Consider the following 23874-nt stretch of genomic DNA (forward strand, 5'->3'; position numbering starts at 1 on the left):
TTATTGGGCTATGGCAAAGAATCCAAAAATATTGGACTACGGCAAAAATGACAGCAAAATAAGAGACCAAAATGAAGAAACACTTGTAGAAGAACGGAGGTCCTTTTCGGATTATCTGAGAAAATATTAAAGTCAAATGAAATAGCAGGCAGGACTTGAAAGGAATGAGAATGATAAAGCAATGTGTGTTTTAATGAAATATTACATTAATGGCAGTAGATGAATGATTTGAATAGAAGCATCGTGGAAGGAAGGATGGAAAGTCAAAATATTAAGGGAACATTGTATTAAAATTGAGTTGAATTGGTTAAATGGCTTGAAAACTAATAAAAATGTATGGGGGGGGGAAGAATGTAAGAAAAGCCCTACAGGATCAAACCAATAGTGTATCTCAGAGGTTTTTGACCTCAGCCGCCTCCCCTCTCCTTGCAAATCCTCGGGCAGCCGCAGCCCCTAGTCTCTGAACTGCCCCATCCACCCCATAGAGCCGTGCCTCCTTACATTGCCCCACTGGGGCCTGGGAAGCATCCCCTGGCCAGCCCCAAAGGCACTATTCACCTGCAGAGCTTGTAGCCAGGGCTGCTGCAACAAACAGCTGTGAAAGCTTTTGGGAGGCAGAGACGCAAGAGGGGATCAGAGGAGGGAGGGGAGAAAGAGGGACAGAGGCCAGTGTTGCCCGCAGCACCCCTGACTATCATTTAAGGCACCCGAGGGTCCCACAGCACACTAGTTGAAAACCACTGGCCTATCTAGTTCAGCACTCTGTCTTCAAAGTGGCCAACCCAATGCCTTTACTGGGAAGCCCATAAGCAGAACCTGAACACAACTCTCACTGCTTGCAAATATCAGCACATGCAGGGAGAACATGGTGGCCAGTGGTGTGATCCAGCCAGCTCTTTCTGCTCTTATGGCAGGGTGTGGAGGGGAAAGCAGGGAGAGAAGCTGATTTATGGCTTTAGCGTTTCAAATAAGTCCTTCCCTTCACCTTTCACAACTCCCATTTAACAGAAGTAGGTTTGCAAATAAGTGTTCTTCATTTGCACGATTGAGCCAGTTGATAGAATCTGGGTTTTGAGGCAGCATAGTTTGGGTTAAAACAAAAAAAACTTTTCCCCCTGATGCCTGTGCAATATATTCAAATTAAGATGAATCATCCTGAAAACCACCAACACACACTCCCTTGCTCAACTTGCCTGGGTGGGGTCAGCCAGGAAGCAGAGCATTCAGGTTACAAATTGGCAGAAATTAACGTTTTAAGCTCCACCCGTGGTTTTTGGCTTTTCTAAATTGGAAATGTGTTTTAGCCCTTTAAATTTTTTTTCTGGTTAAAGATATATGCCCCACCCACCTACCTGGGCCAGGTGTACTCCTTGACAGCCAGTCCATAGTGAGTACACATCCAAACCCCAAACTGGGCCAATCAGAACGAAGGGAGAGAGCAGCAGAGCAACCAATGGCAAAGTGGGAATGGCTTCCTAAGGCTGTGCTGCCTGACTGCTGTACCTGAAGCTGGTTAAACCCAGGAAATCGCAGAGTAGTGAGATCACCTGCTTCTTTTGGACCCAGAGGAAAGAGGCACAGGTGTGTCCTCACCTGCTTTCTTGTGGGGTACCTGAACTCCTCAGGAGCTTGAAGTCACTATGCGGGCCAAGGATGATGAATATGATTACCTCTTCAAGAGTAAGTTTTTTCCTCTTTTTTCAATTTCCTGGCCTTCCTAAGAGTGCAAACTCTTATTCTTTTGTTTTTTAGGGCGTGGGGGGTGTTAACAGGAGAAAAGCTTCTGTCCAAACACCATCATTACTTAGCTGCTGATGTGTGCTGTTTTAAAACTCTTATATTGCTCCACTCTTCTTTTAAAAAGTGTATTTTGTACTCAAAAGGCATTGCTTCTACCCTAAGAGAGAGGAGACCCCACAACTTGCCTATGAAATGTCTCACATACAGTAATGTAGAACCTATGTAAAACTCTGCCCCATTCATGAAAAGTTGTTGGGTAACTCCAGCCACCTCTGATTTCCCCCCCCCCCCATAAGCCCTGTGCTGTGGCCCCACAAACATCCAATGTTTCCTCATTTTTTTATTTACACCCATCTAAACTTGGGTGTCTGAGAGACATCAAGCTTAAATGGACCTCAGTAAAAATGGGAAAAGATTGGGCTTTTGTGTGTCTACCCTGCAGGGCTGTGGGGAAGAAACAAAGGTGGCTGTTCCATATTTCAGCCCAGTTTCTTTCCTCCCCTCCCTGCAACCAGGATTCATATAACAGCTGACAATTCTTTGCCCCAACTGTGGGTCTCTCTGCTGCTCCCTGTTCTAAATTTTATTATTTAACTTATTTTAGGAATAATGTCCCAAGGTGTTAATGGGACTCTGTTTTGGGGCCAGGTGTTCTCTGCTGATAATTTAGACCCTCCAGACGTTTTGAGTAATCATTTGTGGTACATTTTGTTTGAAGAAATTAGGGAGAACTTTGCTTTTTGTTTTTCATCTTCCTATTCTGCCCTTCCTCCTAAAGGAGCCCAGGGTGGCAGCTTAGCCAAATATTGGGGAAATGTGACACTGGGGGGAACTAAGGGCCTGAGTTGCATTCTGCTCCCCGCCCTTTAAAATTGATGCTAAAACTGTAGCTTAAGTGTTCTTTTTTTTTAATGATGCAAAAGGGACCTGGCACACGTCTGGGGATATGGCAGGATGTGGTGAAATTCAGGTTTGGCAAGGCTCGTGCTGTGTCTATGAATCTCAACAAAACACCTGAGATCTCTCTTCCCTGGGTTTTAAAAACCCAGGAATTTGAACTGAGGGTTGCAGGGGTGTCTAATGAAACTGAAAAACCAAATTGGCCCATAGAACTGTACTTTATTGGTTTGTCTAAGTCTTATTTTTCGAAACAAGTTTGGAAAGTTTCTCTGGCCTTGCTGCTAGATAGCCCTGTCTGGCAAGCCGCCTTTGAAAGCTGGTTTGTTTAATTTTACATTGTCTTGACCTTCAACTCTCCCTCCTCCTCCCAGGGGCCAGCTTTACCATTAGGCAAAATCAGGCAAGGTGTCTCAGGCAAGAGATGCAGAGAGCAGGGAGGGGCCTGGAAGAAGCCCCTCATCCCCTGCTCCCATTCCTCCTGAGTCTCCTAAGTTAACAAGCTCTGTGGCCCCTGCTGCCCTGAGGTATAGCACAGGACCATTGCTGAAATAAGATTGAACCTCAGTCCAGTCAGATTCTGTACATCAAGTGTGTGTGTGTGTGGGAGGTGTGAGCATCCTATAGTTTTCTGTACTGGCCTACTTTATAGGGCTGTTGTAAAGATTAGGGAGGGACCAATGATGAAACACTTCCAGCCCCCTCTGCTGCACAAGCCCAAGCATCATCATGAGCTACCTTGGGAATATTAAACCCAGAAGCTCAGAAATGCCACTTTCCAGGTGTCTGAATAACAATACATGTCTCTTTGCTTGGTACTATGAAAGCCATTCTTCCAGAGGCAGGTTCCTTAGTAACTCTTGAGCGTTGGAAATGAGGTTATCCGAAGAGGGAGGGACAGAGAGTGACGGATGTTCCTGGAGTTTGGGCTGACTCGAGTTGTTATCTGCCGCAGAGGACAATATGGTGTCTCTTCATTTGGTTCTTACTTCAACACTGAAGTCTTCTAGAGCAGTGGTTCCCAATTTGGGGGTCCATGGCACCATTCACATAACCAAAACTAGCATAGAGATATCATTTTTTTTCAAAAGTCAATGGCTTGGCTTTTGAAAAACAGGAGGTCTGCAGCACTTAGCTAATTGGCAATGACTGATCTAGCTCACCTGGAGTCAGCAAGCTATTTTAGCAGCTGTGGCACTATGGCTTTGATCTCCAACAAAGGGGAATAGCAAGAGGTTCAGGAAGAATGGCATGGGTTTTGTTTTTGTTTGTTTTTGCTACCACTGCCTCCCCTGGATCTACCGCCTGAGGCAATTGTCCCTCCCTGTCTAATGGTAGGGCCAGCCCTGAATGGAGCTACACAAGGAATATGGGGGGAGGAGGTTGCCTGGACCCTTGACCAGCCCTACTTTGTTTTTTTTAGTGTTTTTTAAAATTAAATTTGGTTCAAATGGTTGCCGTCTAAAGCGACCTCCATTGGTTTTACTTAGTTTCCCACTTTTAATATCCTCCCTTTCTCCCAAGCAGGATATTGCTGTTCGCCTCTCTTTGTCATCCTCACAACAACCCTTTGAGGTTGGTTAAGCTGAAAGACATGACTGGCCCGAGGTCAGCCAGAGATCTTTGCAGGCTAGCCACAGACAGGCTGGCACTCTGACGTGTGTGTGTAAATTGGTTTGTTCTTTGAAAACATCAGTATATCACTCTGAGCCATCAATACAGGAGAAATTCCTGCGTCGCTTGATTATGTTCACCTCAAATGCAGTGCTCTAAAACCAGCCTTTGCCAGCGAAATGTTTTGGACTACAAGACTCACATTAGACCTGGGGCTGGTGGATGATGTATTCAAAATGGTGCTAGTTGGGGGTTGATGAGTAAGGCTATCTTAGCCAATGTCATTCTGTTAGGATGCTTTTAGATCCAAATACTGATAGCCCATCTAGATATCCATCCAGATATCCATTTTATTGTGCATTCATATGCAGTCCTTGCTTCTAATACTGTTTTGGTGCAGACTAAGGCCCCATCTGTACTATACATTTAAAGCACTATAATTCTAGGAGGTGTAGTTTGTTAAGGGTGCTGAGAGTTGTTAGGGGACCCCCGATTCTCCTCCCAATGATCGAAATTCCCCAGGTGCCTAGCTCGTTTTGCAGCCTGCACGGGTTCCACTGCGACCAAGTGAAGATGTAATGCCGCCAGGTTTGGTGACTGACATTTCCAACATCTGGCTGTTCTGCAGCAATGTTTTCTGCAGTTGCACGCACCCCTGCGGGCCCCAGCATCAAAAGACGCTGCTATGCGCCAGCTGGCTGACCTTGTCACTATTTTATTCTGGATTGTTTTATTTGATGTTTTAATGTGTTGTAAACCGCTTTGAGATTTTTTCTCTGAAATGTAAAGCAATATAGAAATGAAATGAAAAATAATAATAATAAATATGAAACATGGGGGGGGGGGTGACCGTAACCTAGGTCTAAGGTGCCATTTGGTAATTGGCTAATACCGTGGTACCTCAGGTTAAGAACTTAATTCGTTCCGGAGGTCCGTACTTAACCTGAAACTGTTCTTAACCTGAAGCACCACTTTAACTAATGGGCCCTCCTGCTGCCGCCGCGCCGCCGGAGCACGATTTCTGTTCTCATCCTGAAGCAAAGTTCTTAACCCGAAGCACTATTTCTGGGTTAGCGGAGTCTTTAACCTGAAGCGTATGTAACCTGAAGCGTATGTAACCTGAGGTACCACTGTATATCTAACACTGTCCCCTCCCAGAGCTACAATTCCCAGAATAGTTCACAATGATGTGTGGATGATCCAGGATAAATAAACCACCAGCACTCTATTATTGCATCAATGACATGTTGCAGAATGTAAGCACCCAGGGGTAGCGGGGGTACCCCAGTTCTGGAGGGTCTCTGAGGGTGAAGCCAGACCCAAGACCACTTGTAGGCTGAGCAGCTGAGGCAATCCCTGCTTACATCTTGCTGCTAGCCTTGAAGCTCTTTTCGGAAGAGGAATTTCATCCAAATGAGTCAACGATTGCTCATTGACTGAAGTCACTGGATTTCGCTTCTCATGACTCTGCTTCCTTTTCTTTGAAAAAGCCGGAATGACGGCTTGTGTTGCTACACACCTCTTTTTTTTAAAAAAATAATAATTTAAAAAACCCTTTCACCTTCACTTGCGCATGTTCCACACCCAGAGATGGGTTCACAAACAGTCCTTTTGTACTCTGAGGAACAGGGATAGGTAGCTGGTGGTTGGCAGTGGGACAGGAAGGGCTTCCAAATCAGGCATGTGAAGGGGAGGCATTGAGTGCCTGGTTTCTCCCTGGGCTGGCTCACTTTGCACAGAGGGCGGGTGGGGTGGGGGTTGACAGGAATCCAGTCATTCCTGTTTCGTAGCATTTTTACCTGGATGGGCTTGTGAAGCAGCATTTCAGCTCAGGGGAAAGCAGGTGTGCTTCATTCTCCGCCAAGGTAGGCCTTGGTTCTCTGGGCCTAAAGAACCCATCCAGAATGATGTCCATTTTATCCTGCTTGTACTCATTGGGGTTGTTATATAGGCCATCCCACTACTAACACGGTTTGCACTTGCAAACGTTTTGAGGCAGACACGAACTGTTTTATTTCCAGTCGCTACATGTCCTGCTGAAATCATAAAAAGAGCCTGCTGGATCAGGCCAATGGCCCATCTAGTCCAACACCCTGTTCTCACAGTGGCCAACTAGATGCCTGTGGGAATCCAGGAAGCAAGACCCAAGCACAGAGCCCTCTCCCCTCCTGTCCTTTCCAGCAACTGGTATTCAGAAGCATCATTGCCTCCAGCTGTGGGACACTCAGCACAGCCATCATGGCTAGTGGCTGCCAAGAGCTCTCTCTTCCATGAATTTGCTCAATCGTCTTTTAAAGCCATCTCAGGTTGGTGGCCACCACTCCCTCCTGTTGGAGGGAGTTCCATGGTTTAACAACATGCTGCATAAAAACAGGCGCGGAGCTACCTGCCCCAGCACCAGTGCAACGAGCGTGGGGGGGGGCCGCCGCTAGCTGACCGCGGCAGCATCATCCCTAGCGGTCCGCCAACCATGCAGCGAGTGTCCGGGGGTGCCGCCTGCACAGCAAGGGGGGCGCAACAATGCCACCTGCCCTCAGGGCTGACGCCCGGTGTGCACCGCACCCCCCACCCCCGCCTTCCTCCGTCAGTGCATAAAGAGCTTTCTTTTATCCGCCCTCAATCTTCCAACATACAGCTTCATGTATATGAGAGAGGGAGAAAAACTTCATCCACTTTCTCCATGCAATGAGCAATTGTTTATAATTCTGTTAGGCCGCCTCTTAACTCACCTTTTCCCTAAACCAAGAAGTCCCAAATTTTGCAGCTTTGCTTCAGAAGGGAGTCATAACTTTTCTAAGCACAAATGCTATGTTGTTGTTGTTTAGTCGTGTTCCGACTCTTCGTGACCCCATGGACCAGAGCACGCCAGGCACTTCTGTCTTCCACTGCCTCCCGCAGTTTGGTCAAACTCATGCTGGTAGCTTCGAGAACACTATCCAACCATCTCGTCCTCTGTCGTCCCCTTCTCCTTGTGCCCTCCATCTTTCCCAACATCAGGGTCTTTTCCAGGGAGTCTTCTCTTCTCATGAGGTGGCCAAAGTACTGGAGCCTCAGCTTCAGGATCTGTCCTTCCAGTGAGCACCCAGGGCTGATTTCCTTAAGAAATGCTATAGTGTTGGGGGGTTTTTTGGTCCTACTTCTGTTGTGCACTACAGTACAAGAGTGCCTCTCCAGACAACAATAATGCGGTATCATTCAGGAAGCATCACAGAACAACAAATAAACCGGGGGATGTGTGGACGTTAGGTGGGAAGAGGGAATTATTGTTACAATCATTCTGGAAACTGTAGCTCCGTGAGGGGGATGGGGGTTTCCTAACAACCCTCAGCAGCCTAACAAACTACAGCTTCCATAATTCTTTGGGGGAAAGCCGTGAGTCTTTAAAGTGCTTCAAATGTATGGTGTGGATGTGGCCACCATTGGGTTTGCAACCTCACTGAGAACTAGGACCCTTTTGTTTTGTTTTGTAAAGATATTTATTAGAGTTTTACAAAATGAAAAAAGAAAAAAGAAAAAATACAAATAAAAAACAATTCCATCTTTCCATCACATTCTTTCATTTGCTTGATTCCCGAACCTCCTCAAACCTCCCTTTTTGTATTCCAATTTAATTTGTTAGTTCAGCAAATCCTTCCCCTCTTTACTTATCCTAATCTTTAATCTTAAAATAATGTAACATTAAATTTTTGTCTATTAATAATCCAATATTTTCATACTCCTTATAGCATTGTAGCTAAAAACCACATAACTTTTCATCCAACATCCTTCTAACATTCATTAATTTTACAATATTTCCGTAAGTAGTCTTTAAATTTCTTCCAATCTTCTTCTACCGACTCTTCTCCCTGGTCTCGGATTCTGCCGGTCATTTCTGCCAATTCCATGTAGTCCATCACCTTCATCTGCCATTCTTCCAGGGTGGGTAGATCTTGAGTCTTCCAATACTTTGCAATAAGTATTCTTGCTGCTGTCGTAGCATACATAAAGAAAGTTCTATCCTTCTTTGGCACCAATTGGCCGACAATGCCCAGGAGAAAGGCCTCTGGTTTCTTCAGGAAGGTATATTTAAATACCTTTTTTCATTTCATTATATATCATCTCCCAGAAGACCTTAATCCTTGGGCACGTCCACCAAAGGTGAAAGAATGTACCTTCTGTTTCTTTACATTTCCAACATTTGTTATCGGGCAAATGATAAATTTTTGCCAGCTTGACTGGGGTCATGTACCACCTGTATATCATTTTCATAATATTCTCTCTTAAGGCATTGCATGCCGTAAACTTCATACCTGTGGTCCATAACTGGAGAACTAGGACCCTTTTGAGTCTATCTTCTTCGTGGTGTTGTAGTGCTGCTAGGGTTGCCATATTTCAAAAGGTAAAAGTCCTGACATCCACAAAGTTATTGATAGTGATTTTAAACTTTTGGAGCTGTTTCCACTGCTTGTTCCATTGCGTTGCCATACATTCAGGTTTTTCCTGACATTTTGCCGATTTGGCAAAATCCCCGACACAATTTTTACACCATTTTTTAAAAATCGGACATGTCAGGAATTTTTCTGACATATAGCAAGCCTAGGGGCTGCCAACTTTGAGGACAGGAAGCCTTAATCAGAAACTCTTTCCAGTGCATCACTGCCTAATTATGTTGGTGATTAGGAAGAAGTTTGTGGTTAGGAAATTTGGGGTTGTGTGGTACCATTTCCTGTTGACTGACAATCCTGGGGTTCCTGCGGGTTGGACTTAAAAGAGCCTTTGAGTTACACTTTGTGATTCTGTTTTGCATGTTTGTTTGTGGACAAAATAATAATCACAAATAAATAAGAATAAAAATGTGCACCCCACCCACTGTTCTAGCTATCCAACCTCCCAAAATTTCAACACCTCTTGCGATGGTTTGACCCCTTTCTGTTTTAACAGCACAAATTCTACAAACACCCTCCATATCTCCTCAAAATCATTACTCCTGCATATTCCCCGTCTTACTTTAATGGCACATGTTAGTTTATCATTAATAGCTATATCTCACACCTCTTTCTACCATGCGTCCATTTTATATTCTGCTTGCCCCTTCCACTTCCTAGCTATCATAATTTGTGCAGCTGTCAATAAATTTATGAGCAAGTCCTTCATAGCCTGTGAACCTTCCACCCCATCGTAAATTGATAATAACTGTTTTGCATGTTTGAGAGAAAGAGTTCTGCAAAATATGCTGGTTGCTTCCCCCACCCCACAAATGTTCAAAGCGGTATATTAGATGTGGGAGCAGCCAAGCATGTAACGCACCCCCTCCCCAGTAACCCAAAATAGTACAGTCCAGGAAAGACTTCTACACATTCTGCAGAACCGAGTGTCAAACCTTTTGCCTTATCCTTCCGTTTCTAGCCATGAACCTTTGGAACAACATTTTGCCATTTCCCTTCCCTGTGCCATTAGCATTCTGATGCTTAATTGTCTTCTCCCTATTTGTTACCTTGTTGCTTCTTTGCAGTTGTCCTCATCGGAGACTCGGGAGTAGGGAAAAGCAACCTCCTTTCTCGGTTCACCCGGAATGAGTTCAACCTGGAGAGCAAAAGCACCATTGGGGTGGAATTTGCCACACGAAGCATCCAAGTGGATAACAAGACAGTGAAGGCCCAGATCTGGGATACCGCCGGGCAGGAGCGTTACCGTGCCATTACTTCTGCGTAAGTACTGCCTTGCCTTCTCATGTTGCAGTGGGAAACCCCAAAATGCAGTCTCCTTGGCAAATCCCATAGCCACGCTTCTCAGGCTATTCAATAAAAATGCAGTTTGGACCAATGCAGACGTTACAACTTTGGGGTCTTAGTCAGACCACTGTTAAAGAGATTCCAAGGCTGCTGTTCTTTGCTTTGTAAATACAGTTGTGGGCTAGGGGAATTCTGATAATGAGCAGGGGAAAGTAGGCCAGGAAAAGCTAAAGTATACTTACTTTATTGATGTCTAAATTTCTGTCCTGCTTTAATGGTGGCACCTCAAGATGGCTAAATGGAAAAAACCAATTTCTATTTTAAAAAAACCCCCAACTAAAAATGGCTTGGAAGATTAAATAACTAATTCGGCAAGGGAAATCAGAAGTCATAAAAGCAATGAATTGTGCCATTAAAAGCTCATGAGAACAAGGTGGATTTCACCAGGAGCCTAAAATACAGTAGTGAGCATGCCTGGTGAGCAGGAAGGAGTTCACTGAGTGCAGCTCCCCCTCCAAAAAATACTCCCCCCCAACAGTAGACCCCTGATAAACTGTGGGTGGCACCCAGAGCATCCCCTAATAAGCAGGCAGGCTCATGTGGGAGAAAGGTGTCCTTTTGTTACCTCTGCAGTCAGGCAAAGACCTTAAACTGGCCCTTGGATGTAGGTTAGTGTGGCTCTTAATATACTATCAGTGAGACAGCTAAGGAGGTTGTTGTTGCTGCTGCTGCTGTTATTGTTTACCCGCCTTTAACCCTAAGGTCCCAGGGCAGGTTATGACAATTACAACATTGGAAACAGTTTGAATTGAACAACTTAGAATCACAGAAATAAGAACAGTCCTTAAAATGCACATCTCAGGTGCCAAAGGCCAGGGTAAAGAGTTGCATCTTCACCGCATAGCTTCCGGCGAATGCTGAAGGTGCCAGGCCTTTTCCCCTCGTGGAGGGAGTTCCACAGCTTAAGAGCTGCCACAGAGAAGACCCTGTCCCGGGCCTCCACCATCCCAAGCTTCTGAGGTGGAACTACAGTGGAACTACAAGAAGACCTTGTCTACTGGTCTTAGCACCCTGGAGGGTCTGTAGAGATGGAGACTATCTCAGTTATTTGGGGCCTGAACATCTTGTATTGGGCCTGGAAATGAACTGGCAACCAGTGCAGCTGTTTTAAAGCAGCTGTGATCTAAATGGAACCGCAGCCGCTAATCTGGCTGCTGCTTTTTGGACCACAAGCTGTCTTCAAGGGCAGCCCCACATAGATCACTTTGTAACAATCTAACCTGAAAGTTACCAGAGCATGGAGTACAGTGGCTAAGTCATCTCTGTCCAGAAGACATTCCCGAAGGGCCACCCAGATTATCTCTATATCTCTATATCTCTATATCTCTATATCTCTATATCTCCATATCTCCATATCTCTATATCTGTGTCTCCATCTCCATCATCTCCATCTCCATCATCTCCATCTCCATCATCTCCATCTAGGGGATAAATTTACTTAGCTGCCCCATGTCTGAGGAGGCTAGTTCTAGTTGGCAATCTGGTCACCATCAGGTTTGGAACTACTTGCAATTTCTTGGTTGTTTTCAAGGGCAGCTGGCATCCAATCAGAAAGGAATTGTGGGGTGGGGGCTGTGTGCAGACAATACTGTTGTCCAATCGGAATGGGAGTGGGAAATGGGGTCTTGTGTTGCGGACATGGCATGTGATCAAGGGTGAACTCCCACAGACAGGTGTGGGATCCTTGTGCACACTGTGTGAGGTCTCTGAAGGTGCTGTGAACTTAGTTCTTAAGGTAGATAAAAAGTAGGTTAAAAAAGATTCCAACCCCATGCAGTAAAGGTTGGATGCAAGACTCCCCACCCTGCAATTGATCAACAATTTGGCAAATGCTCCTTAGTTTTGTCCGGACGAAGCTTCAATTTATTAGCCCTTTTTAAACTCCAGACACCTGTTCCAAGGAATCCAAAGCCACCATCAGGGTCTGATAGAAAGGAAAGTCAGAGCTAGATATTCTCAGTGTATTCTCAATCCTGTGACTCCTCCCAGTGGTTTCATGTGGGTATTAGACAGCATGGATGAACTTTATTCATTGCCAACCCATGATATCCCAGGAGCAGAGCAGAGTGTTTCCCCACCATCACGAGATTGTCAGTTGCCAAGACAATTCTAAGTTTGGAATGGGTTTTTCAAGATCGCCTTCCTTGCTCTGAAAAGATTTCTCTTTGGCTTCTGTGACTGTGAGAAGGGCAGAGGTTTTGCAGGGACAAAAAGGCAATCCTCATTTACTTAAGGAAGGTGTTTTATTACAAGTAGGCAAAAGCTTCCGAGCTTAAAACAACTGTCAGCTGCAGAGTTTCTGGTGCCAGCTGTTAGTGGACATTAAATCAAGCACTAAAAGTCTTGGGCTTGGTGAAAAGGTTCTAGAACAGCCTTTGCCAATGTGGTTCCCTCTGGATGTTTGAGAACAACTCCCATCATGACTTGGCTGGCTGGAGCTGATGTGAGTTGTAGTCTAAAACATAAAGCTCATTCCACATTTGTAAGAAATCTCACTTTGAAACTCACTGCAACCACCTTTGCTGTTCTCTTTTCTGCACCTGTTTAGGCCGGCCTATCCAGAAATGCAGAAGACATGCGTTTTAATCTGTTTTCAGTATGTCACTGGTTTTAATTGTTCTTTGAATAGCTGCTTTTAACTGTTTGTATTACTGTCCTGTTCTTTTTGTAAACCGCTTGGAGGTTTTCTTTCCTACAGTCAAGCGGTATATAAATGTTACGAAATAAAGAAATAAAATGTATTTAATGGGCTATGCAGTTATTTGGAGAGTGAAATTGGTAATGGATGGTTATTTTTTACGGCGGGGGGTGGGGGTGGCATTCAGTGTTGTGCAGCAAGCTTAGTTTTTACCTCCCCCTCCCCCTCCCCCTCCCATCTTCTGATCCCACTGCAGTTACTACCGGGGGGCAGTTGGGGCACTTCTTGTTTATGACATCGCCAAGTACCTGACCTATGAGAACGCAGAGCGCTGGCTCAAGGAGCTGCAGGACCACGCTGATGCCAACATCGTCATCATGCTGGTGGGCAACAAGAGCGACTTGCGGCATCTGCGGGCAGTGCCCACCGATGAGGCCAAGAGCTTTGCAGGTACCCCTCTGCCCCATTCTTCCCGCCGCCTCCTTTTACTTGCCCTGGTGAGGGAGGGTCTCCAGGGCCACCTCCCTAGACTCTGCACAAGGCACTGTGTATATCTGTGTTTTTATTCGTTTCTGTTTTGTACATAATGGCTTTCAGGAACCTGGTGCCCTCCAGGGGTCATTGGACTCAAGCTCCCACCAGCCCCAGAGTTGTTTCCAAAAAATATCTGGAGGGCTACATGTTCCCCCTGTAGAACCCCACTAGAACCTTGCATTTAATTTTTCTTAAGAAAAACAAACTAAGGCTGGCTTTCTTGGGATGCCACTTCTGAACCAGATTCTAAATTTCAAACTTTTGCTGTGCCCGTGTGGCAGTGTGGAACCCAAGTAGCCCTCATTATAAAGAAATGAAGGGTAGATATGGGTTGTTGCAGTTACGCGTTGTCAACAGAGCAACATTCTTGATTTCCTCAAGGGGCAGCTGCTATAGTTAAAATCCCTCTGTCTTCGTACATCTGGATATTCTGGGGAGCTGAGCCCCAAACCTGCTTGCTAATGTGAAGCCTCAAAATGTCTATCGTTGGGATGTGCAGAATGCATTTCCATCCTAGTTGGCCAACCCCAACAATGCACCTTGGCTAGTGGGAAAGGAATTCTAACTCATAGCTTCAAACTGGTTTGGCTCTTGGTACCTCTGCTTCTGACAAGGCTGTCAGAGTCAGAGGTCTGTTCATCTTTGCACCTGGAAGATTCAGGACAGAAAAAAAGGAAGTCCTCCTTCACACGACTGTGGAACTCCCTCCCGCAGGAGGCAGTGATGGTCACCAACTTGGATGGCTTTAAAAGAGGATTGGACAAATTCATGGAGGACAGTATGACTATTGGTGGCTACTAGCCACAATGGCTATGCTCTGCCTCCATGGTCAGAGGCAGCAATGCTTTTAAATGCCATTTGCCGTAAACCACAGAAGGGGAGAATGCTCTTGTGCTCGGATCCTGCTTGTGGGCTTCCCACAGGTATCTGGTTGGCCACTGTGAGTACAGGATGCTGGACTAGATAGGCCATTGGCCTGATCCAGCAGGCCTTTCTCATGTTCTTATGTTCCCACAGAAAAGAATGGCTTGTCATTCATAGAGACATCAGCTCTGGATTCCACCAATGTGGAGACGGCCTTTCACAACATCCTAACAGGTAAGCCTAACAGGTAGGGTGAACTCGCAGATAAACTGGCTTTGTGCAACTGCTTGCCTGGTGGAGAATTCTGGAGCATTTGAAAACTTCACATACTTCTGTGACATTTGGGCTGGTCCCAGCAAAGGTATTACACCAACTGGGGATATTTGCAGGTTTTATTTTTTTTTAATGGACCTACAACAGCGACCTATTGCTTCTTACCTAAGAAATAAGCTGTTCTTCTGCTCCAAAGCACACCGTCCCCCATCACTGCTCTAGCCTCATCTGTCTGCAAGACTTCACCTTCTCCGCTTTTTCCTCTCCAGAAATCTACCGGATCGTATCCCAGAGGCAGATTGCTGGTGGGCAGCCGGAGACGGAGTTCAGTGCCAGCAGCACCATCGAGCCGATCAAGGTCCTGCCTACCCACCAGGAGGGCCGGCAAACCCCTTGCTGCCAGAACATCTAACCTGCAAAGACTGCAACGAGGAAGTGAAAGGGGAACAAGGAAGGCCAAATAGTCTCCGGTACCTCCAAGGGGGAAAGTGATGCTCCAGGCAAATTCCTCTTTTTCTTCTTCTGGTACCCAACGTCCACCGTGCTACTCTGCTTCATGTAGGTCAGAAACACATAACGGATCGTGTTCGTCTCTAGATGTGGGGAAACGTTAGTGTCAATGGGTGCTTTTCGGACCACCTGAGAGACACCCCATCCCAATTCCACAGCCTTCTTCCCTGAGAGGTGGCTGCTGGCATGAGGAAGTTGGTGGGTCGCAGGGATGGCGCTTCCCACACCAATGGCCCTTTGAATTTCTTGCCGAAACTATTTTCCTGACTAGCATATATTACACGGTTTAAGTAGAGCCTTTTGCTAACATAGGGGGTCATGGCATTCAACGCTATATGTCTGGAATGAAATTGATTGAGCTGGTTGGGCAGCCCACTTCTAAACCAAAGATAGAGTGGACTCACTATCATGGCTTCATGGGCTGTGGTTTTCAGGGGGTTTTTAAGTTGCTGAATGTTAAATAAAAACAACAACTCCTTTGCTCCCTCCTAATTACAACTCCTCTTTGAGGGAAGTCATGGTGAATTAAGCCTGGTCCCCCCCCAAGTTGGTTCTGTCATACAGACATGCCCTCCCCACCCAAAAAATTTGGGGGGCTCCGCTGAGGTACAAAAGCCAGGCTGTTGAGTAAGCCTCAGCCTGTGTAAAGAAGCCCAGAAATTGAGGCAAGGCCCAAGGCCGGCCCGCTTAGAAGAAAGTGAACTTTAGCCGTCCTGTGGCTTGGCAGCAAAATGGCTTTGTATCAACAAGCAAATAGGAGTTGCTTCTGAGTGGTGACTGTTCTGGGCATGCCAGATGGCTTTAAAGCACAACTCGCCAGTCAGGTTGCATTTGTGAGGGCGTCTGTCACCTCCACCTTCACCATAGCAGCAGAAAAGCCTCCCGGCCTGGTATGATCACACCCTATGTTGGCTCAGTGCATTGGGTGACAGCTTCCTGCAGATTTTAATCCAGCAAATTGGTATATTTCCCTGCTGCCCCTTGTGCTGTTTTAAAGACCCAGGTTCCCATTAGCTTCATGTCTCAAGAGCAAGTTTGGGAAATGGGAAGCCCAAAGCAGCAATAAGTAGCCTTTTGAGGACCATGAATGGAGCTGGAGTTTGCATTCTTGCTCAGCCTTGGAGAAAATGACTGACCCTCAGGATGGAGAAGGAAGAAGTTGGTCGGAGTTGTTTTTCCCCTCCCCTCCCTGTTTTGACTTTGCTACCTTTTCTGGAGTGATCAACCGGTAAAGATGAGAGTATGCTGATGGTTAGATTCTCGTGGCTTTCTCTTGGTTTTGCTCCCAACTGCAACTTTTGTGTAAATAGTAGGCTATTGGGAGGGGGGTATTTTAATGTGTGAAATTGCCTTCCTTTCATTTGCTTTGAAACTTGTGTTGTTGTTGTTTTGTGGGGTCTTGACTTCTGTGTGTGCTACGTGTTTAAATAAAAGCTATTTGTTTTATTGTATTGTGATTATTTACTACACTTTTATCCTACCCTTTTCTCTCCAAGGAGATTGAGGTTCTCTCTCTCTCCACCCATCCTTTTACCCTCACAACAACCCTGTGAGGTGGGTTAGGCTCAGATATGCTGAGATTCGGGGCCGATTTGGGTATTGAACTCTGGTCTCCCAGGCCCTAGTACTGCACTCTGAAGTGTGACATCATACTGGCTCTACTAATGACATTTTGGCAGTATGAGTGGTATTTGAACCTGCAGCACTTGCGCTCAAAACAGTTACCTGGCGTTATTATAGCACACACACAGTGAGGCATGGAAAACTGGATGGACCTAAAGCACTTCTAAACCAGGGTGGTGTACAATAGGCATAAGCATCATTTAAACAAATGAGACTTTTAAAAAATTGGGGCTGCACCCCTGCTCACATTGCTTGCCAACCTTGCTTATCACTACATCCTTAGACCTCGCCAAACATCCTGCCCTGCCTCCCCAGGTTACATCTTGCCAGCAACCACCCCTTCTCAGTAAGTGAGAGACCAATGGAAATCCACCCCTGCTACCTCATCGGCTGCTACTGTACAACTTGCTCCACAATCCACAGCGGCGGAGAGTGGTAGCAAAGCAAGAATGGAGAGCAGTTGCTGAGAAGCTGCTCTGTCCCGAGTGTTCCTCCATAGCTCATATGGAATGATGCTTCTTCACGCTTTGCCATTGCGGGTCCTTTTCTTGGTGGGGAGAGCTATTTGCCATGCTTTAGTTCACAGCGCCACCTGTCTGTGCCCAAGCAAACTGCAGTGTGATGACACCCTTAAGACAATATATAACAGGAGAAAACATTTGATTTGCACTACACCTTACCTTGGAAAATCAGATAACTCAAAACAGCCTGTTACACATCTGCTGTCACTGTTGGTGTAGAAGCTCATTAGCGTAGATCCTTTTTGGTGGGTGTTTTGTTACATGTGTGGTGGTGTTTTGGTGGCTGTTCTCTAGTGCCACATCCGCTGCTTCTGTCTGCTCCTTACCTGGGCATAGCTTAGCCTTTTTGTTCCCAGTTGCCCAAATGATACAAGTGTGCCTTTTCCCAGTAATTGTCACACATTGGAGGTGCATTTGGATTTCAGAAACACGATTTGGAGGAGCTGTTCTCTCAATATCGCCACATAGCATAGACCTGAATTGCAGGACATACTTTGGCTTGTCTATTTTAAACACAGAGAACTTGCACAAAATAATAATAATCATCATCATCATCATCAATAAATGTCAAATTGAAGGATACTCCCCAGCCCCCAAGTACAAGCAATGATTTTGTCTATTGTGAAACATGATAACTGGCTAGAAAACCCTGGTTGTGTTCGCTATTGTGCACTTCCTGGGATCATTTACTTATTTACTTTAATAGGTGTGTGCACCCAGGTGCAGAAAAAGCTGTGCACATGCCAGAAATGGGAAAAGGGTTGGGGAAGGTGGAGAAGGAGTGACTAAGGAGGCAGCACACAAAACCCCAACCAACCACCAGGCTAAATGAAGGATGTTTGCACACCATACCCTTAAAGTGCATTCAAAGCATAATAGCATAATGTAATGGTTGGAATGTCAGACTAGGATCTGGGAGACCAGGGTTCAAATCCCCCCATGACTATGAAGCTCAATGGGTGACTTTTGGCCATTCATTGGCTCTCAGCCTAATCTACCACCTAGGGTTGTTTGGGGGATTAAATGAACACTACCTTGAGAGGAAAAAAAGTTGAGATATAAATGCAATAAGTAAAGCACATTCCCCCCTCCGCAAAGAATCCTGGGAACTGAAGTTTAATCCTCACTCCGCTACAACTCCCAGCACCCTAAACGGGCTACAGTTCCCAGGATTCTTTGAGAGGTGGGATGTGCTTTAAAGGAATGGTGTTTGTACGCAGCCTGACGTTCTCTCTCTCTCTCTCTCTGTGCACTGCTGCAAGCAGCAAGTGGACGAATAGCAACAAATATCCGTGGAAAGCTAATATGTCAGAGATGCACATGCGGGGGCGGGGGGAACTGGATCATTTGTGGTCTAGTCTGAACGGATCCAGCCTGGAAAACCAGGTTGTGATATAACGCTGTGTCCATTAGGTGGAGCCATTTTGTAGCTTTTAAAAAAGAGACAAAGGGAAGGAGGCCTTGGGGCACCCATGGCTAATGTCACCTTCCATATGTTACTGAACTACTAACCCAGGGGTCAGAAAACTTTCTCAGCAGGGGGCCGGTCCACTGTCCCTCAGACCTTGTGGGGGGCCGGACTATTTTTTTTTTGGGGGGGGGAATGAACGAATTTCTATGCCCCACAAATAACCCAGAGATGCATTTTAAATAAAAGCACACATTCTACTCATGTAAAAAAATGCTGATTCCCATATCGTCTGTGGGCCGGATTTAGAAGGCGATTGGGCTGGATCCGGCCCTTGGGCCTTAGTTTGCCTACCCATGTGCTAACCCTTGTCTGGGACAAACGGATTGATAAAAATATTTATATACCACTATTCATTAAATATATATATATATTTCAGAGCAGATTGCAACAATTGTACACAATACCATACAATAAAACCCATATAGAATCGTTAACATCAGAAATCAGTCAGCCGCTATTATGGAAAAATGTATTCTCAACTGCCTGCATAAGCCTGGCAAAACAGAAAAGTTTCCAGCAGTTGAAACAGAAGGTGCCTGCTGAATCTCTAGTGGCAGGGTATCCCACGGTACAGCACTGGGCCAACAACATGAAATGCTGCAAACACTGGTCCGTGGTGGATATCTCCCCTCCTGAGCCCCAATTATGATTTGAAAGGGAGGCACTGTGCTAGCTTTGTGAGCCCCTGGGCAAGAAACCCTAAGATAAGAGCCCCTGCTGGATTTGCCAAGAAACCCAGCATTGGCCAGCCTGGTTCCTTGGAGAAAAGCAAGCTATGAACCCAGCAACAGGTGTCCAGAAGTAGATCGCCTTAGAGCCTGGAGGCTTCGTATAGCCACTGTGACATCTTCCTCCTCCAGGAAAGTATCTAAACCCCATGTAAAGCAGTCTAACTTCTTGGCCATGACCTCTTGGGGCAATGAGTTCCACAGGTTAATTGCACAATTGGTCAATGAGAACTTGCTTCAGCGGTGCCCTATGGGGCTCTTTCAATTGTCTCCAAAACTTTTACATTAGTTTTCTCCTCAACTGAGAGACAGCATTTGCCAAGATGGGGAGGTGCCAGTTTTTGGACTACAGTCCCATCAGTTCCAGCCAGCCAGCAAGCCATCTGATGCCATGGCTGGTGGGAGTACGGATGTGCTGACTGGGGCTGATGGGAGTTGTAGTCCAAAATGTATGGGGAGCAAGAGGTTGGGGAAGGCTATTCAACACCCGCTCAGGCTGCCTTCATCAGCCAGGATGGGCAAGGATCAAGCAAACAAATTGGTGGTCTTGCATCCCTGAGAATGGCCCAACATCCGCCAGTTCTTGAGCAGCCCACATCCTTAGGCTGCTCAAGAACTGAGAAGTAAGCATCAAAATAGGAGCAGCAGCTACCAAAGCTTCATCTTGCTCCTTTGCACCAAGAGGACTCAGAAAGTCCCACGTGTGAAGGATTGTGGCCAGGACTTCCAAGCAATGCATTTATGGGTTTTTGTAAATTAAGCCCTTCTAGCACCAGCTACTGTTGCTGGCCTCGTAAAAGAGATCAATTTACCTCTCTCTCTTTGCACCATGCTCACTGTCCTTTGTTCTTCCTCCCTTTATTTACTGTATTTGTTTTTATTATTATTATGCTGCCTTTCTGGGTAAGCCGTCCCCTCCGGCTCAGATGATGACTTTGAGTTTTTGTTTAGCAAGCCCTTAACCTTTTCACATTCCTGGAACTCTCTCTGCTTTGAGTCAGTGTTTCGTCAGCCCAACTGGGTTCTGTTACTATCATCACCCATCTATATTTACAAGGTGAGGTCAGAGAAGGACCAGGAAGAGAGAGAGAGATTGAGATTAGGTGTGTGTATGTCTGAGAGTGAATTTGGCATTTCAATAAGTTGTGGCCATGTAGAAGTGGGGGGATGATGAAGACTTGATAGATAGGAAGTTGGCTATGAAGCTTTGACCTTGTGATGCTTCCCCTAAAGGTAAAGGTAAAGGGACCCCTGACCACTAGGTCCAGTCGTGGCCGACTCTGGGGTTGCTGCGCTCATCTCGCTTTATTGGCCAAGGGAGCCGGCATACAGCTTATAGATCATGTGGCCAGCATGACTAAGCCGCCTCTGGCGAACCAGAGCAGCGCGCGGAAACGCCGTTTACCTTCCCGCTGGAGCGGTACCTATTTATCTACTTGCACTTTGACATGCTTTCAAACTGCTAGGTTGTCAGGAGCAGGGACCAAGCAACGGGAGCTCACCCCGTTGCGGGGATTCGAACCGCGACCTTCCGATCGGCAAGTCCTAGGCTCTGTGGTTTAACCCACAGCGCCACACGCGTCCCTGATGCTTCCCCTAGAAGTCCACTATATGTGTTCCTTGCATCTAGCAATGTCTGGAGATTCTTGAGGCTTGCGTAAACTGTACAAACCCAATTTAGTTTAAATAGCTTTGAGGTATACTCAATGCTCATCCTACCCAATTCAAAGTGCTCACCTTAAAGCCCTACATGACTCAGGCTCCAAATACCCAAAAGACCGCCTCCTTCACTATAGACCCACTTGGGTGCTTAGGTCCTCAGAGGGGGCCCTCTTGGTCGTTCCATGGCCCACAGAAGCTCAGGGGGTTGGCAGCTTGGGAGAGGGCATCCTCTGTGACAACCCCTAAGTTGTAAAGCTCCCCACAGAGGTGTGTCTGCCTTCTTCACTAGACAGGTTTCAGCAAATTCAGCGGAGGTGTTTCACCCTGGTCTAAGACACAACATTTTAGGACCCATCTTATTTCCGTGATTGCAAGTTGTTTTAAATTGTTTTGAATGTTGAGTCTTAATGTTGTTAGCTGCCCTGAGACCTTAGGGTGGGTAAGTAGTAATAACAGTGACTGTCAAGCCACTAGCAGAAGCTCGCCACTCTGCCCACAGGGCAGTTGTTTTGGACAAGTTTTAATACCAGTATTGTGTTTTAATTGTTGTAAACCACCATGGGATTTTAGGGTGAAGGGAGGTAATTAATTAATAACGATGGTGATGATAGTAACACTCCAGGCCCCACCAGGGTCTGAGCCTCAGCAGAATGGAAAGTGCTTCTCCCCACGTAGCCACACAAGCCAGGCCCCACCCCCCACTGTGCAGAGAAGCAGCCCTCGGGTCCTTCTGCCAAGCAGCTTCAATCGGACAGCTCTGGTCCCTCTGGCATGATGCTGTCCGGAAGCAGCCAGGCACCCATGCCATGCCCACCATCCGCCCTAGCTGTGCCTTGAGCCAAGCGGCGATGTCAACACACCCAACGAACTCTCCACAGGAAGGATGGGGGAGGGCAGGGAGGGATGAACTCATATTCTAAAAATCTTCAAAATATGTCATCACCTATTCCTGTGGAGAAGGGGCAGCTGGGCTGGGCCCAGCCCCTTCCCCCCCCCCTTAACCTTGGGCAATGTAGAAGTTCCTGCTTGGAGTAACTGGAAGTTGTTTTCCCAAAAGAGCAGAGCAGGTCTGGTTGCCTGGCCCCCTCCAGCCAGTCAAGACATTTTGTGGCCTGAGGTGAAGGACAAAGTGGTGCCTGCTCCCCAAGCGTTCCACTGGCAGCTGTGGAAGAAGCTCAAAAACACTTGACATTGGAAAGTGAGGAAAGAGCTTCTTAAGCAAGAGCAGTCTACCTCAAGAGTGAGAGCTCGGGATCTCAGCAATCGGAGCTGTTGAGAAGGGATGGGCAAAGGATGTTGCACAGTGGTAGAACACATGCATTGTGAGCAGAAGGGTCAATTACTGGCATCTTGTGGCAGGGCTGGAGGAAGCAGCTTTTCTGAAACCTTGTTCTTTAACCTTTGGTCCAGCAGAGGCTGGTCCATTGGGGTAAATGGGGCACTGGCTCACCAGCTGCAGTCTGTACTCAGCCAGCCTCCACCTTCCTATTTACAACAAGTGCAGGTTTATTTCCATATTATGGAAGACCAATGCTATTGGGTGGCATGGAACAGTGCTCCTTACATGCCCAGCAATCCTGTGGACCTGGGCCTTTAAGTGGTTGTTGATCTTGTTTATTTCAAAAATAGTTTCTCATAGTCAGTTATATGTTGTGAGGCCTCTCAACACTGGCACCTGGTTTGCAAAATGTAAGAATTTTAGATGTTAAGATAGGAAGGAGTATCTGTTAGCCTAAACCAGCCTTGAGTCCCCAGATGTTGTTGGACTACAACTCCCATCACCCCGACCACTGGTCCTGCTAGCTAGGAATGATGGGAGTTGTAGTCCGACAACATCTGGATACCTAAGGCTGAGAAAGGCTGGCCTAGGCAATGTTCTTTCATTTTTGTGGGAGCCTGATGTACAACCCAAACACCAGGTGTGGCTTGTGTAATAACCCCGACCAGTGTAGAAGTCCAAGGCCATCTCTCTTGGTCAGATCTTCAGAGCTGGAGAGCTTCAGAACTTGAGGACTTTGATGCAGGCTAGGTTGGGAAAGTGCTGTGGGCTGGCCATCGCTGCAGGAACCACATCCACTGCTAGCAGGAGATCCCAGCAAGCAGAGAACGGAGACATAAGGTTATGACAATACCATGTAGCTTTCTTTGGGCTATTTAATAAAATACCCAGTCTTCACCCCATTTGTGTGTTTATTGTTCCAGATCCTAGGAGAACCTCTGCCCCTTGACAGAACAGCAGTGGGCGGCCCAGGCTGTTGGCTTCCTCCCCCTTAGGCCACATTTACACCAGACATTGAAAGCACTATGATACCACTTTAATAGTCATGGCCTTTCCCAAAGAATTCTGGGTCCTGAGAGTTTTGAGGACACACACACACTCACTCCCCTCCCAGAGCTACAATTTTCAGAGTGGTTTGACAATTGATCCTTCTGCACAGGGAACTCTGGAAACTGCTGGAAGGGGAATAGGGGTCTCCTAACAACTCTCAGCACCCTTAACAAACTACACTTCCCAGGATCCTCTGGGGGAAGCCATGACTGTTTAAAGTCGTATCATAGTGCTTTAAATGTATGGCGTGGATGTGGTCTTAGTCTCAAGTGTTCCCTTTGTGGAACTCGGAGGACAAAGCTATAATTGGTTGCTTGGCTTTGCATGTCATTGGCTCTGGCTCCATCTGCTCTTGTGGGCATCAGCTACCATTGCTTGGGTCCCCCATACAACGTCCACCACCCCTGAACATTGGCTAAACTGACTGGGGCTGATGGCAGTTGTCCTCCATCATCATCAGGTGGTGATGCCCCCACCCACCCAAAGTTGAAGAACATTGGCTTAGATCAGGCATAGGCAAACTCGGCCCTCCAGATGTTTTGTGACTACAACTCCCATCATCCCTAGCTGACAGGACCAGTGGTCAGGGATGATGGGAGTTGTAGTCACAAAACATCTGGAGGGCCAAGTTTGCCTATGCCTGGCTTAGATGGACCAGCGACCTGACTCAGTATAAGACAGCATCCTCCATTTCCCAAA

The 23874-nt window shown here is 46.4% G+C and overlaps 1 protein-coding gene across 4 annotated transcripts in view; it reads left to right on the plus strand.

Moving 5' to 3' along the window:
• LOC128403475 (ras-related protein Rab-11A-like) overlaps positions 1-23874 on the plus strand; it is a 211216-nt gene that overhangs the window by 4144 nt on the left and 183198 nt on the right. For 2 of the 4 annotated variants that reach the window (XM_053368276.1, XM_053368277.1), the window contains exons 2-5: positions 9743-9938; positions 12917-13110; positions 14212-14292; positions 14601-15865. In XM_053368276.1, coding sequence (XP_053224251.1) covers positions 9743-9938; positions 12917-13110; positions 14212-14292; positions 14601-14743 — 614 coding nt within the window. In that variant the 3' untranslated portion in view covers positions 14744-15865. Of the gene's footprint in view, positions 1-1331; positions 1681-9742; positions 9939-12916; positions 13111-14211; positions 14293-14600; positions 15866-23874 lie in introns of those variants that run through there. The other 2 variants (XR_008327957.1, XM_053368275.1) reach the window with 2 other exon arrangements.

The sequence above is a fragment of the Podarcis raffonei genome, chromosome 16 (genome assembly GCF_027172205.1).
Source record: "Podarcis raffonei isolate rPodRaf1 chromosome 16, rPodRaf1.pri, whole genome shotgun sequence".
NCBI classification, from domain to species: Eukaryota; Metazoa; Chordata; class Lepidosauria; order Squamata; family Lacertidae; genus Podarcis; species Podarcis raffonei.